The sequence below is a fragment of the Triturus cristatus genome, chromosome 11, assembly GCF_964204655.1.
Source record: "Triturus cristatus chromosome 11, aTriCri1.1, whole genome shotgun sequence".
NCBI classification, from domain to species: domain Eukaryota; kingdom Metazoa; phylum Chordata; class Amphibia; order Caudata; family Salamandridae; genus Triturus; species Triturus cristatus.
This window is the reverse complement of record NC_140594.1, coordinates 229,024,008-229,041,155: the sequence shown is the minus strand read 5'-3', so window position 1 is coordinate 229,041,155 and position 17,148 is coordinate 229,024,008. Positions and strand designations below refer to the sequence as shown.

Below are 17,148 nucleotides of genomic sequence, written 5' to 3'. Positions count from 1 at the left end.
CTAGACTTACACCGCGACCTTAGTCTGAACACTGTGTGTAGAAACCGTCAAGGTCAAATAACAATGTATGCTGTTGAATTCAGGTTGATCGGCCCACGCTCTAGACACAACAAGCACACAGCTGCAAATATCTGAAACTCAGGTGCCTTTAATATTGCATTGCATGCATGATGCTGGCACTCTTGGAGAAAACCTTTCTAGACACAGAGAGCAGTGCTGATCCTGTGATGTGATTCACCTAAGCTGATCTTGGAGGTATGGGTTCCCCATTCAAACCTAGAGACCTTCTATTATTATAAAACCAGCTTATAGCCAGGGGAAGGTGGTACACTAGGTATTATAGGACCTGTTTCCACTATCATTATAATATGATTTCTCTCTTTGTGTTTTATGGAATTGTAACAATGCTGATTCGGTCTTATTTCTAATCATTTGTTTGCTTATGTTAGCCAAAATACTGCATCTTAGAGCACGTAGTTAAAAATAAACATTTTAAACTTTTCCGTGTCTCTGATGACTCGTGTTGTGGACTGATATGAGAAGAACAACGAAAAGGTGTTCTTGATTCCCACCATTCCTGAGAGTAACCCAAGTCGCTTGTTCTGGGTTGTCTACTCATTGGTAGCTTCGCTGTAGTACGGAGAACGAATGAGACACTGATGCTAGTCGGATGGGGGTTCTAGGTACTTAGGTGAGTTTTATGGTACACCACAATTCACTGAGTTTCCTGCGCATAGTTCTGTGCATGAGCAGAATCCCCGTAACACTATCAGATCTTTTTAACAATCAATAACCGGTTCCATGACACAACTGATATCAACTACAATTTTCTTCTCAGCAGTTCAGGATATGCACAAAAATCCATACACTATGAACTGATGTAATTTCCACCAAATCAAAGAATATTATAATAATGAAATTGGCGTGGTTATGACTTATGCCAGATTGTTGTCCACACTTCAATAATAACTGAACACATACGTATAGAACAACAAGGGGTTTATTGATTTGAAAATACATATACCATGTAGAATATATTCTAGAGTAATTTATTAGTGAACAGGAAGAAACAATTTACATAAAAACAAAGAACAAATAGAATATTATAAAACTATAATACCACATTGTTGAGCTAAAATGCAGACAAAGAGTGAACAACATTTCTACAATTGGCTCAAAAAAGGCTACAATGTGGATTCCAGAGTTTTTACATTGTTGACCACAACGGCTTTCAGCACTGTACATAGATTGTTTAATGGAAGTACGACTCATGATGTATTATCACCTGTAGGCACAACCCCCAAATGAGTTTTCTCATATAGGCAAAACTGGGGGGTTACAGAGCCCTTATACAGCAGGTTCAATTGGATATCATTACTACAATAATGATCATAAAAATAAGTAGTCTCAAGGTATAGGACTAGTCCAAGGTTGATATATCATGCATTATTTTCACAAAAATACATTTTGCATTTAAAAGCAAACTAAAGTAATATCTGTGTCTAATATATGCATTTAATATTATTTAGTTAACAGAATATTGTACAAAAATAAATATACTTTTTGTCAAAAAAATACCTGTTAATCTTCTAGGAATGTTTAAAAGTAGGTACGTAGTTTATGGCCATTAACGGTGCAGTATATCTATATATATGTTTACAATAGAAAATACCTCATGGATCTGAAAGACATGCTGTAGGTTGGTAGAAACAACTGTTCAACTAAAGATTATCTCTTGGAATTTCCAGGCTAGTTTTATGAAGCCTAATGAGCATGGGAGAAAGATAAGGGAGAAAAGGGAGATGATGTCACTTGATGTCCAAAGAAACGCATGGAGGACTTTAAAGACCAACAAGAGTGATATGGTTGGGTTTCTTGGTCGATCAAGTTGCAGTTCGGCTAACCTGTTTACTAGGGTGGATACCTGCCACCAATCTCTTGCCTAACACTTGCATTTTTATCACATACCAAACATAATAGGGAGTGCAGTATAAATCTGTCAAGGGAATACCAGGAAAGAACTTGTCTGCACTTGGGAGAGGCTGGAAAGGATGTAGAGGATGTAAAGGTGAAGAAAATACTGTTCATAACTAGCCTCTCCTAAAGGGGGTGCAAGAGCTGAAAATCCTGATGTTGGTAGTAAACATGGAGTATCTGTAAAAGTGGTGGTTACTGAAAGACATTTACTGTTGACTGGCCTTAAGTTCTATGTTCCACAGCTGTTTTACTCCACACTAGGATTGCTTTAACCAGGAAGTAAAAATAGCAATGCCCAATTAACAGAGCATTTTATGGCAGCTGAGTCTAGCTCCATACTTACTCATTACATGTAAAGTAAGACATGCTTACTCACATAAAACAGCTTCTGAGTAGATCTTACTCCTGGAAGGGCAAGAGTATGCCAGACCTAAGCCTGTAGTAAGACATAACGACCAGAGAATTCCCTGTGAATCAGACCTGGATATTCAGGTGAAATGCAAGAGCAAGACATAGGCTGACAGAAAATTCTTTGATAATTGGCCCTCAATGATGATAAAGCTATATGTAGAAATAGGGAGTTACAAGATTGCCAAATTAATATTTTATGTAGAAACCCATTACTAATTGCCTAATCATTTATTTTGATGACGTGAGGGGACAGGTCATGGATATTGCTGGAAGCAGGCAGGAATTAACCAACATATGTTATCATACAGTGGAAGAGAAACTGGGATGGCAATATATGATGAAATAACAGGATATGGCTCCCCATTAGCTCATTGTTGTTTTACATTGGCAGATTTAACTTAAACACTGTATATGTGATGTGTGAAAATTAATAGAAGTCCCTCTCTCCCACTCTGACAACAAACATTGTTACAGCTTGTAAAGTAGTGTTGTGTGAAAAGTTGATATTATGGAGTAGAATTGAAGAAAACCAAAGAAACAAATCAGTATGTCAATTCTTGGTGTAAATGTAGACATACTAAACCTGTAAACTCCTACATTTATTGTTCACTAATGAAATGTTTTTATTTATGACATATTGATGGACTCATACTTAACAGCATGATAAATGTATGTCAAATCATGAGGTATTATCGGTCATAGATTCTTCTATAATTTGATGACTGCTCACAATGGCAAATGTTTCAAAGAGGTGGAAAAGGAATGATCACAATACCGTCTTCGACTTGGGCATTAGGAACTCCTCAAATTTTGAAAACATTCATAGAAGATTTCTGCATATTTTCAAGACAGTAAAACAAAATAATTTATATAAAATATACTGAGGGTGAAGGACCACTTTTAAAATTTCACTCCAGTAATGCCAAATAATATGGATTTATAGATTTTGTTACATTGACAAACCTGTAAGTCCTTAAAACTATTTGCCACTTCAGTATTGCCTAGTTTTGTCACAAATAGACCAATATAATTAAGACATTTTTATCTGAAACATGGTGTTCAGCTAGCAGCCAGGGAATGTATAAGATTGAGGGTAGATATCTGTGCGGAGTTCAGGACTCAAACAATATTAGAGCACATGAGCAGAAAAACATGCACACAGTTAAATCTAAGTTATTTTTTTTCTTTTGCAGTTTTGCAAAATTGGCTCTCAAATGTCCAGATTAATCCAGCATATAATTGAAGTACTCTTCTGGTGTTACGCTTACAGAGCATATATACTGAAATGTGACGCTGCCTTCCATGGCCTAAAAAATGTTTAGTTGTTTTAGTATGCAAATAGAGGCTTAAATGTAAACTAATGTAAATGAGAATGATGATTATGCACTAGAGGTAATCCTTTGACCTTAATTTAAAAGTACAGTAATGTGATGCAGCTAAAATAATTTGGTCTCTTAACATGTTAAAAGTTTGGTTTGCTACTCAATAGCAGGTGCACTAGAATGTTAGGAGCCTAGAAGTCGAAGACTTATAAGCCTCATAGAATGCGTCTCCATCCACTCCCAGGATCGCCTTCCTTCTACAACACCAGCTCCACCCATCTCAATTCTCCTTTCTTCTCCTGATGGCGCAAATTTTTTTTCCGACTGACCGATTACGATAGAAGGTAACCATTCAGTCTTTCTGACTCAGTTCCGACCGGCGTTCAGAGACTCCGAGTCGGTCGGAACCAAATCGTACATGCCTATGGACCGTGTTTTGGACCTACGTATTATGATGTCGTATTCAGACAGGCTTTCTGAATCGGTCCGTCCGACACGAAATGGCTGTCAGAAACTGACTTTGGTGGCCCGTAGAAGGCTCCCCATCACCTGGAGGCATCCGGTTGGGGCCTGTTGGGGTGCCCATGGGACCCCTCTTTCCAACCATGCTGTATGGCAGGCACCATGGGGGGCCTGCAATAGGGTGCAAGGTTTTCCGCAACAACCCTATTTTTTATAGGAGCCTGTGTTGTCGGTGGGAGCACAGGCTCCCATTGAAGTCAATGGGAGTCCGACCGAACGGTTTTCGATAACATTGTAATCGGTCGGTCGGACTCCCCAAACACGAGACGATCAGAAACAGTTCTGACAAGGAGTAGGTCGGAATGCTTTCCGACCAACATTGTAATGAAGCCCGTAATGTGTAGTGTCTACAAATCATGTGAGAAGAATAAATGAAGACTACCCTACATAAATTGGAGCACAATGTCCTGGAACAAATATGCCTTGAGAAGAAATGAGGCTGTCAATTGTGTAATTTAGGCAGTGGTAGCCACTCTACTCAGAGAGGCCATGAAAAGTCAGAAATAACACTGAAGAATAGCTGAAGATGTTTTTTCTGTTGAAGTAAAACATCAAAGTGCTAGTACTAAACAGTGACCTTTTAGCAGTTTTTTTGTTTAAAAAAAGGCTGGTAAAAATTGCTTGACTAAGGTAAAATTTTGAAACAAGGCTAGGCAGAACAAACATATCTATTATAAACGTTGACAAAGTTCCTTAGCCAAAAGAGGTTGGAGCTGGTCCACTCTATGCTAGAAAGCGAATGCCACCATAATCAGTGATAGGTACAGGGCTATTGTATTCAGCTTAATCTATACTGAGCGAATAAAAGACAATGCATGTACCTTTCCTCTTTTGGCCAAATATAACGTGTTTCGTTTTGTACAACAATCTAGTACTTGCTGTAAGATCTTTGATGTGTGGACCTTTCAGTATAAAGTGACATCCACAGCACAAATTATTGTTTTATGTAGGACATTTGTTCAAAGTAGATACGGCAGTGGAGGCGTATAGATACATTTTAAAACTAGTTTTCACATTGACTGAAACTAAGGTGTTTCGCATTTTATCCAGTAATTTCATTTTAAATTTAGTACTGTATTGGACAATTTGAGGCAGCATTGGTGTATGATTTTCTCAAGTGATAAACTACTGTTGTGGTAACATGTTTATATGACACATGCTTTAATGCTGGCAGCCCTGTAGGCACTGCATATGCCACCACACTTATCCAAAAAGAGGGCAGCAGATGTGGGGAAAGTGGATGAAGGAGCATTTGGTATACAAAAGCAAAATCATTACGCTATAAGGTGATTTAGAATAGATCTTGACATGAACTAGTCTGTTTTAGGGGCTATCACGCCTTGCTTTGCAAAACGTCATGTTCAGGAATATATTCAATTTAAGGGAACATATTTTGAGATTATCTCCTGTTACAACAAATTTAGGGCAAATGCTTTGTGCACGGTGACGTTAGTAGAGGTTAAGTTCAAATGCACATCAATTTATGTTGAAAAATATCAGCAAAAACACATCCTGTATAAAAATAATGCAATCTACATACAACAGTCCTTTACATTTAATGGAAAGTACATCCACCATGTCTGCCATGTGCAATGACCACTCACAAGTGTGCCACCACAAAAAAATAGTTATTCACGCTAGAGGATCAGACATTGTACTGTAAAAGTAAGTAGAAATGAGACCTACGAGGTAGACAATTTGTGTTAAATGGATTCCACCTTAGTGGCAGGTACAGCAAAGATTCAGGAACAGCAGAGTAGAGCATATTTCAATAAGGCTACGATATTGAGTTTAGGAGGCAAAGCAGAGGCAGCAGAAGGGTTTGCCATGAAAATGGCAGGCACAAGATATCGCCCGGCTGTAGTTGAGTCTTTATATTGGCAGATGAAGGAGGACAGTATGACTAGCCTGGCGCTTACCCGTTGCCACCAATTGCAGTTTAAACATGCTTTACACTTTCCCATTTACCGGTTGGTATGGCTCTTAGGGGGTGCTTAGTTTACGCTATAAATAATGTGGCACGATATGAGCATGGGCAGTGCAAAAGACATGAACAATGACATGTACAGGATAATATAATTCCTTTCTGAGAATCTTTTCTAGATCAGTAAAGCATTAAAGACAAGGTTTAACAGTTGTTTACAATATACACATGGATAGCCTGATATAACGTACCTAGGTATTGGCATTGATCAGTATTCATGAGGCCCAGTATTGTTTTGACATGGAGCAATTCAAATAAGGGAGATTTAACAGAATAATTAATACATGGATTTCCTGGATCAAGAGGTTGGCATCTCAGCTTTCAACCTTCTCCAGACTAGATCTTCTAATGGTCAAGTTTAATTTCTGATCTGGTTTTAGACCCTCTTTGATTTTTATAAGGTATTATGGAATATACACTGTTGTAACGTTTGAGTGGCTTGTGGTTGATTTGGTTTTAATTGGCCTTTCTCTTTTGAAATGTGGGCTGCACTGTCAGTTCAGATTTTGGACCTGCCTGTAGATTTTTTTCTTTGACAATCTGTTTTTCTACTCTATTTCAAGAAAGTACAGATGGAATGTTGATCTTCTTGCACTCATGTTTCAGAAATAAATTTAGTAGATTAAGATAGGCCCTTTTTCAGGTGTCCTTTACATCATTGGTGGCATTTACTAGCCTCACGCTATGTATCAATATCTGAAAGGTGGATAAGTATTGGCTCAGCCTGACAGCTAGTTTTTGTATTTATCAATAATGTATAGCTGCTTTTCATTTAGACATCAAGGGTTGTGAACAGCTACTCAGATCAGTGGGTTTGAAAATCTCAAATTATTTCTGCTAATTCATTTTAGCATCCAGATTAAATATTTTCTACATCTCTTCCAGGTTTGTTAATATCACAAAATACCTATACAGATAAATTACATTTGGCACATTTAAATCATTATATCTAGTGGTCCAAAAGTATCAGAAGCAAAGAGCTATTTTCCCCAAAAAGTACAACTCAATGACATACTTTTTCTCTCTCTCTCTTCCTCTATACATATATAGACACAATTCTCTGGTTAACATATACAAGATATTTCTCAACATTTAAAAGGTATATCTTAATTTACAGTACAGGTCACACACACCTGAACATACACATACTGAATTTTACAAGGACTCACAAAATGTACAATAATTTCAATAGATAAATAAATACTTTTGTTATTCAAAAACACTGTTATTGAAGGGCACACAGACAATCCTTCAGATATTTTGAGATAATACGGACAGTTGGTTTGTGTAACTGGTTTCTTTTATAAAGCTAAAGTATCAAACAACATGTTTCCTGAAAAAATAGCACAAAAACTGTTGTTTAGTGTTTGGATCCATATTTGTGTGGCAAGTTATTGAAGTTGAATTCCTTTGACCTCCTGATCTACACACATATTTGTCCCCTGTGGTTCCTCAAAAGAGCACAAGCCCAACATACGTAAAGGTAGCCATACCTTATGGGTCAATGTAAAATGTATTCATTGAATCAAAGGCCTGAATGCTTCTATGTTAAGGAATTGAAAAATGTATTGGGCAAATCAGCTTCAAAATTTCAAAAATAAGGGTTTCAGTAAGATTTGAGTTAAACAAAAATACATTTGTTTAACCGAGGCATAGAAATAACCCCTCTGGCTGAAGAAAAATCATCAAAATTGTTTTAAACTTGGGTATGTAGGAAGTCATACATTCATCAATTCTGTTAAAGCACATTGCTAGAGATAGCCCCAGTAACATTATGCTACTGCATGACTTTTATATCAGCTGGACTTTTTTTAAAGGGCCTTCACTGCCCATCCACTAAAAGCATGCTCACGGAGACATAAATTCATACAACTAGAAAAACTAAAACATAATAGGATACATGTTGTCCTTTCCACTTGATGCAGGGATTCCAATTATATGCCTTCAAACTGAGTCTGTGCATTGTTGGAAATAGTCAAGAGTCAAAGACAAGTTGAATCCATTTTACATCAACTCAACCATAGATCAACATATTTTCACTCTCAGTCATATATTTTCATTAATTGTTCACTCACAAGAATATATTAACATTCCTGTGGAGTTTATATAGATCAACCACTTATGTCCAACCACCTAATTTGGCATGAGCAAGATAATTAGATTAACTACTTGAAGAATCATAAATGAATAGGATAATAAGGTTCTGGTCATTTGAATGTAAGCCACAAATTTGAAGGATGAAAGTGCTTTTTGGGAATGATAGATACAGCCTCCAGTGAAATAATGATTTTAATTTGGTCATTAGACTTGAAAGTTAAAGGGAATTATTAATAATGAAGTAAACCTTTGTTAAAAAAAATCTGGCATGTACTCTCATTAAATGAAGTCACATTTGAAAATGTAGGACAGTATTGACTCCTAAAGACAGATTTTGTTTCATGAAGACATGGTCCCAGTCCGATCACTGTGTTATTAAAAAAAAAAAAAAAAACAGCAAAATCATTTAGTTGTCAGCATCATAATTTATAGTGGTTTCTAATTTTGAATTCTGAACAATTTATCTGAAAACGCTTATGTCTATTTGGCTACATTTCTCAACAGTTTAACTCAGTAAACGTCTCAGGGTGATTGGGCCTTGAGGCCATAACATGTGCCAGTTATTAACTGTGGGGGAGCAGTAATCAAGGTGGAAGGGAAAAAGCAATCGCTTCTCTGGTTGTCAGCAAGTACCCCACTGAACCATTCTTGAATACCCCACTTGTGATTGGCAGCAGTGTTTTACCAGGCTGGTTGCCAACAGGTCACTTGGTAGTGTTTTGTTATTCTAATACTAGGTGCTAGAGGTCCTTGTGGGATATAGGTCCTAGGTTGTATTGATAAAAATCTACATAACGATTTGTTAAAAAGCTGGCCCTGTCCTTTATCCAACCCTTGGTATTTTCTCATGAATATGGCCGTCTCTCAGGCCACCAATTCTCCAGTACTTCACCTAATGTAAACAGAATTGTCAATGTTTGCAGATAATTAAAAAAGTGCCACAATTATGCAATTCAGTTTTGAAAGGTGTCAAATGAAAAACACACTGCCTTAAATAACGAATGAACATATTATCCTATTGTAATTATACACTGGAGTGGAACCAGAATCTTAACAACTCATTCACAAAGCACCACAAGGATGGTGGGTTGGGTTCTGCAAAGTTTGTCTGCCTTCCCACACCATAAGGTCTATCTCCCTCGGATGAAAATGTGTTTTTTGCTTTGAGGGAAAGAGGTTGAGTCCACATTGGAAATATATAGGATAAACTTACAAAATTCTGTGTCATGGTTGGGAAACCTTCAGTAAAATGAAGACCGGTTTGTCACAGTTTTCTCTAAATGTTATAAATTAGATGTCAAACCTTTAACAAAGACTGAGCTACGGAAATCGACAGATGAAAATTAAACAATGGATGGATGCTGTCTTTCAAAATGATTTATCTGAATCAGTATCATAGAATCATGTGTTTACAAACTGCAATTTAAGTGACAGCTTAATGACACACAACATACAATTCTGACATATTACAATCCTGAAGAGTTGGTTAGTCGTATATATTTACTCTTTAATGTACTCTAAAAAATGACCTACAAATATTTGGAGTCTTGCATGCCAGATGACATTATATTTTCATACATCTCATCTTTGTATTTAAAATAAACTTAAATAAAAAAGGAACACTCTTTACAGTTCAATTGCCTATTTCCCACATTGTTAATGGTTAAGTCATAATCCCACATCTTTACACAGTTCTTCAAAATTTTGTTGGCAGAGTGTGCAATGGTCCACTTGTCAGCTCTAATACCCTTTTATTATAATAATTTAAACAATGCCTTAACCAGATAGCTAATAGGACCAAGCCCAGCTTAGGTCTTCAGTCAAAATATTAAAAACCATACACTCAACAGAGTACAAAAATAGACGTTTAAATAATAAATGACAAAAATAGTCCCATATGCATGTCAAAAATAATGTAAACATAAAACAACAAAAAATAAATATAAATAGATATTTAGGCAACGCAGTGTGATTCAATTGCCTAGAAATGTTGGAAACCCTTTTGTAAGATCCTAAATATTACATACAATCTAATTTTAATTTAAGTCATTCACCATTTGGATTTTCCAGTACTAAAAATAATATGTAGATAAACTATCAGGCTCAAAGGAACAGAGTCTCAAAATAAAAAGTACATTTAGTGTAGATGTGTCAGCAAAGCCCATAAAAATAAAAGTCTAAATTTATTGAACAACAGACATGTAGACTTGCATGACAGATGGAGGTAGTTTTTTTAATAGCTTCCAAGTAAGAAAGTGTGTGTGCTCCTAAACAAAAACATCTTATCGTACCCTAAATTTCTCTACCTCTACACCTTATTAATTTAAGATATATCCAGACAAACTGGAAATTAGGCACTGGTGTAAAGACCATTTTCCATGCTTCAGGTTATGTTCTCTTAGTTTTGACTTAAATGGGAATGACCAATATTTGGCTTTTTTGTATTACAAAACAAAAAACCCAGGAAAGCGGCATGACCATCTCTCACTAAAAACAAAGTGTGTGATGTCCAACAAGAAAAGTTATATGTAAATTACAGACATGAACGCATCTTAGTAAAGAGCGCAAAACTACATCATGTAGAAGTGAATATAATTGGGCTGTAATAAAGCTATATATAAACAAGTGCAACAGATTTCAAATAACTAGAATGCAGCTGCTGAGTTTCTTATATGTAGACCCCGAGTATCTTTGCGAGAACAATGCAATGACCTACAGTATAACTGTACTCATAAAGTAAGCTTTACAATCAAACTAAGTAAAACCCCTTTCACCTGTATGTCAGTGTGGTTCTAACAGCCATCAATCGAGGATGAAGCGATTCACTGTGCAGGTTTTCATTGACGTTTTGCACCAGTTCATCAGTGGTGAAGTATTACCTACATGCAATGTTGCTAATTTAATTATTAGACCATGAGTTCTTCAAACACATTTACGATCAGTGTACATTATTATTTTCACTGCTGCTTAGTCAAATCCGTAATCCTCATTATAGCTTTGAAAATAGGTTGCACAGAAAGTAACTCATGGCAGCCCCAGCAAATAAAAAGGTCTCAGATAAAACACTAATGTATAAAGAGTACCCAACCACAGAAGTTGGCAATTTTAGGCTTTTCGAAGTCAAAAATCTTTAAACTGCCCTTACATAAAATTTTAAATTCCTATTACATAGCACTAGCTCACATATTCAATTTAAGGTGTTGTTCTCGCATTTAAGAACATTGTTCATTTGAGCCTTTTGAGGAATAGATAATTTCAAGCTTCAAAAACCTCGTGTGTACTGAATGAATTCTGTAGAGAATTTAGTAACTGGAAACTGGCTAAGACTTATCTTGTGCTTTTAAACATTGCTCCATACCCAGGTATTTGCAAAAGAGCAGAAACGTGCTTCGATAACATGCTTTCTAAATGATTAGTGGAAAAGGCTATTGTGCTTCACTGGGTTTGATGATGAGGTTTCTAAAAAGTAGCAATTTCTAGATTAGATATGTATATACATATTCATCTGGATTCCTTCGAAGACTGCAAGTATCATTGAAGTAAATATGAACGCACACCCTCTGGCAAGATGCTGGGGATAATATTCATGAAAGTTACTTGACTATTTCCAGCTAAAATACTATAACTCCAGAGGCTCTCGTTATTATTTGGTTGAACTGCTGACCAATGGTAAATGAATCAAAGATTAATTCTATAACTAGATTATAGATGTGAGGGTGCTGTGGGTAAGTGTAGTTGTGTTTTGTAAAACAAGAAAACAATTTTCAGGACTTACAATACAATTTTCATTGAGAGATCGATGAAGGTTACCTGTAGGTATTAATTGGTAGATCTTTGGTTTAACACTGTAAAATAACTTTGAACTAAACAACTCAAAATGTCAATCAATACTTATTACAGGAACAATAGAGATACTTTCTCTTTATAGTATGCCGTTGTACTAGTGGGCTGCCACTATTTTCATACATTTCTGGTACTACAGGATGAAGAAAAAACAGAAGCACAATGAAGTAGCTAACAGTAGTTCTCTACGAAAAAATTGGCTGCGTAATCCTCTTGAGAGCTATTCATTTATTTTCAATCAGCGTCTGAACTTTATGAACCAGGTCACGAGCTTGCTTCAGAATCTCCTTTGTATTATGCCTCTCTGCCATTTCTGTGAGAAAGAAGAGAAAAACAAATATGCATTAGGTGCAGAGTACAACCATTGGTTCTCGACTAGAGAGAGAATTAGGGCTGGAGAACAGATTTGAAGAACAAGTTACTTACCTTCAATAACATTTTTTCTGGTAGTGGCGCTGTCTAACTGCAGATTCCTATCCTTTTCATTATTCCTCCAGCGTCAGACTGGATCCGGAAAACCTTCTGCAGTACCCCTGCACGTCAGCGGGTGGCACCATTTACTCTCCATCAATGCTGCTCTGCACCAAAAGTGACGTGCCCAGGCCTATGTAGGAAGGTATTCCACAGTTGCTTTCTGACTCATCGGCACCCACATACATGGAGCCAACATCAGAATAGTTGAGACCAGTGTGCAGAAATTTAATGTGGGGCGTTTTTAGGTGGAAAAGTGTCCAGTAAATAGAGCTAGCAGGATGGGAGAGACAATGTGGAATCTGTGTTAGAATCTCTACCTGAAAGGACTTTACTGAAGGTTAGAAAGGGGTTCTTCCGATAGAGACTTCTAAGAGCAGATTCCTCACCTTCTGAATCAATACCAAAGCAGTGCCTCTCAAGAGGTGCTTCTGTGAACTAGCTTAGACCAAAACGTCTTGCAGGACCAAATGGGCAAAATGCCAATCTCAAGAGACCTGACTGTCCAGTCAATGTTGCTTCATGAACATATTGAATGACAACACAGTTGTGACAGCCTTGGCTTGCTCACTCATTGTGTCGATGTTATGGCAACAAGAAAGACTGTCTTAGGATAGGGAGTCTGCGAGAACAGCATTGTAAAAATTCAAAAGTTGCATAAAGCGCCAACTGGGGATATCAGGTTGTGCTAGACAGGGTCAACTCCAAAAATTCAGGCAAAACGCAATAGAGAGTGGGCTGGATACAGTCCCAGATAAGTTGCACTTAAGTTTTACCTTCTCAGGAATTGTGCAAAGAGTTCCGTTCTCAGGGAAGAAGTTCGCCGGGAGCAAGGACAGCATCGCTGGCGGTAGTCTGAGGGGCACGAAGAGTCATGGGGTGTCACGGACTGAGGGGCTGTAGCCTCACGGTTGCAAGCTGCAATACTTGCTGTGTGAAGAGACGAACTTGCGCCCACTCGCACGGATACTTTGTGTGAGCAGATGGGGGTTCTTGAACAAACGGCTATTTCGTAAAGAGTCCAAAAGCTTGATTTCAGGAGCCAAAAAAACACTTCCCTGGGCTCAGTTCCTGAGAGGTGCCTCTTGGGGGGGTCAGAAGCTTGTTGAAGACAGGTCCCTGAGGCTCAGATCAGGAGGCCAGCAGACTAGCCCTTTGAGCCACTCCTGGGATCAAGAAGGTTCCAGGTCCAGTTCAAGAGGGCAGCCGGCCACCACAGAAAGGCAGCAGTTCTTCCAGAGCAGCAGCCCTTCAGAGTAACAGTCCTTCAGCAGCACAGCAGTCATTCCTGGCAGAGAATCCACAGGTCTAGAAGCATACTGAGGTGGTAGGGCCTGAAGTCCAGTTCTCATACCCAGTAGTGCCTTTGAAGTAGGGGAGACTTAAAAAAAAGGTTTTGAAGTGCACAGAGGTCCTCACTTCTTGCCCTGACTCACTACAGGGGGTTAATCAGTCCTTTGTTTGGGAACATACCACAGCCTATTCCGGTGTAAGTGTGAGGCTGACTCCAGCTCCTCCCTCCCATCCTGCCAAGGATGGCCCATCTAGTCACACCTAAGCTCCCTTTGTGTTTGGAGGTCTCACAGGAATATACAAAGACCAGCTATCACCCACCCCAGACGTGTATTGGAGACAGGCTGCAGGCACACAAGGGTAAGATCAGAAAAACAACATCTTTATACAAGTCGATACCAAAGGGGATGATGGACGGAGTGCTTGAGCAAATCAAACACTCACCCCTAGTCAACTGATCTTGGTTTAATCCATCATCATTCTTTAGCTCACTCCACCACCCCAGTTCAGACATGGCCATATGCAAATCAGTCTGACCCTGTGCCTCATGGGAACAGTCCAGCTCGAACTGCCAAGCCATGTCTTCCCTGGACCAGAAACTAGCATTCTGGGACCGGTTCCGGGTTCATAACCCTCATCAGCCAGGCTATCTTGAATCCAGTGGCAAAGTGAGCAAGGGACCCACGTCTGGGCATACCCTGCCAACTTAGGGCGAACAAAGCAAAACCAAAGGGGATGATGGACGGAGCGCTTGAGCAAATCAAACACAGGGTCAAGACTGATTTGCATATGGCTGGGTCCAAACTGGAATGGCATGGTGAGCAAAAAAACGATGGATTTAGGCCCAGATCTCTGTACTGGGGTGAATGTATGACATTGTTCTGCATTCTGTCCATCAACAGCTCTTTTTGCAGCTTTATACAAGTGGCATTTTTATAACTGTAACGAACATTTTGACTTTACCATTAAAGAGTATTGGTCATTACAATTCCATAGGTACTAAACATGCCAGCTCTACCAACTTCCAATACAAACTACAGCTAATTTGATGTAACAAGAAAAGACCAATGTTAACCTATGGGAGGGGTAGGTCTCACAGTACCTTTCACTACCAGACAAAGGTAAAACTTAAAAGTACATGCCCTGCCTATTAATTACACAGCACCCTGCCCTGTCGGCTACCTGGGTCCACCTTAGGGGTGACATATGTAATAAAAGAGGAGTTTAAGACGTGGCAAGGGTTTTTAAATGCCACGTCAACATGGCAGTGTAAACTGTACACACATGCCATGCAGTGGCAGGCCTGAAAAATGTTTAAAGAGCTACTTAAGTGGATGGCACAATCAGTGCTGCAGGCCCACTAGTATCTTTTCAATTTACGGACTCTGGGCACATGCAGTGCACTTTACTAGGAACTTATAGGTAATTTAAATATGCCAATTGTGGATAATCCAATCAAACCATGTTTAGGGGAGAGAGCACAAGCACTGTAACACTGGTCAGCAGTGGTAAAGTGTTCAGAGTCCTAAAGCCAACAAAAACAAATTCAGCAAAAAGGAGAAAAGGAAGGCAACAGGTTTGGGGGTGACCCTGCAGAAAGGGGCATTTCCAACACAGATCGTAGGTAGGCTTTCAATGCCAAGCTGATAACTCGCAGCTCCAGAAGGTTGATACAGAGCCGGGCCTCCGCCGGAGACCAGACGCCTCTGATCTCCAACTTTCCCAAGTGTCCTATCGACACCAGTCTCAATGCATCAGTCACCACTGTGAACTCTTGGTGGGGTAAGGAGAACGGTGAGCCGTTGACTCAATCGCAGTCCCACAGCTACCACAGCAGATCTCTGGAAGTCTCCATCAAAATCTGGACCAGAGTGGCAAGACCTCCCCCCAGTGCTATGCATACTAGGACTTCAGATCCCACATACGCCAGTTGGCATACTTGACCAGTATGACACAGGGGGCCATCAGTCCTAGCAGCCTCAAAGTCATTCTCACTGAGATCCACAACAGAGGATGAACCATCAGGATCATAGTCTGAATTTCCTGGGCTCTCCACTCTGGGTGATAGAAGTGAAACTGACCTGTGTCTAGAATGGCTCAGATGAAGGCGAGCTTCTGCCAAGAAGTCAGGTGTGACTTCAGCACGTTGATAGTGAACCCTAACAATGTTAAGAGGTGCGCTGTAGTCTAGAAGGTGAGCCAGCTTTCAACAGCCAGTCATCAAGGTAGGGGAAGACTGAGACCCCTTACCTCCAAAGGCATGTTGCAACCACCAACTTACTTTTGTGAACACCGGAGGGGTATTGGTGAGGCCAAAGGAGAGCACAGCAAACTGAAAATGCTACAGGCCCACTTTGAACCACAGTTAGCGCCTGTGGGCCTACAGGAAGCGCATGTTGAAATATCCTACTGGGCTCCCTGGACTGGGAAAATCTACCCTTACGAAAATGCACAGATCAACTCAAATTCTGAAAACTTCTTAAGACTGAGCTGTTTCTAAACTAGTGGTGCCTTCCTTGCCTTAGGTCAATGCTGCGCCGATATACCCCTCCCGGGGTGATTCATACACATTATAAGCTAATATTAACACTAACGAGTGTCATGTAGGTCCAATGCTCCAATCCAGCCTCCAGGTGCGAAGGCAGACAAAGCTTGGGCCAAGGTGAGCATCATGAATTTGTCTTTCTGCAGAAGGGCATTGAGAGGGCATAGACATAAGTTGGTATGGAGGGCTCTGTACTTCTTTGGCACCAGGAAGTAGTGAGAACAAGCACAACCCACTTCCGGCATTGGCACCCTATCTATGGCCACTTTGCCCAAAAGAGCCTGCACTTCTTGGTTCAACAGGGACATATGGTCCTCAGTCAGACGGACTGAGGACGGTGGAAGATGCAGTGGAATTTGCGAGAAAGGCAAGGCGTAACCCCGCTGCGCAATATGTCAGACCCAATTGTACAAAGTTACTACCTCCCCCTACGACAGGGTGGTTGTGTGCCATCAAGGGCACGCTAAATAGGCTTGGGGCTTTGGAAGCTGAAGGGGTGGAAGACTGGGCTGCACATTGCCTCCGTTTTCCATGTGCTCAGAGGGTACCATGGCCATGAAAAGACCGGGGGTATTGGTGCACTGACTGGACCTGTTGGCAGTACTGAGAGCCTCTAACATGGCCAGGAAGAGGACGAAATTGTTGCTGCAGCTGGCGTAGAGGAGGAGAAAGGCCCAGGGAAA

At 39.6% G+C, this 17,148-nt stretch overlaps 1 protein-coding gene across 2 annotated transcripts in view; it reads right to left on the bottom strand.

The window, feature by feature from the left end:
• Positions 1-982: 982 nt before the first annotated feature.
• SGSM1 (small G protein signaling modulator 1) overlaps positions 983-17,148 on the bottom strand; it is a 1,300,548-nt gene continuing 1,284,382 nt past the window's right edge. For both annotated transcript variants that reach the window (XM_085636109.1, XM_085636110.1), the window contains one exon: positions 983-12,469. In XM_085636109.1, coding sequence (XP_085492235.1) covers positions 12,381-12,469 — 89 coding nt within the window. In that variant the 3' untranslated portion in view covers positions 983-12,380. The remainder of the gene's footprint in view (positions 12,470-17,148) is intronic.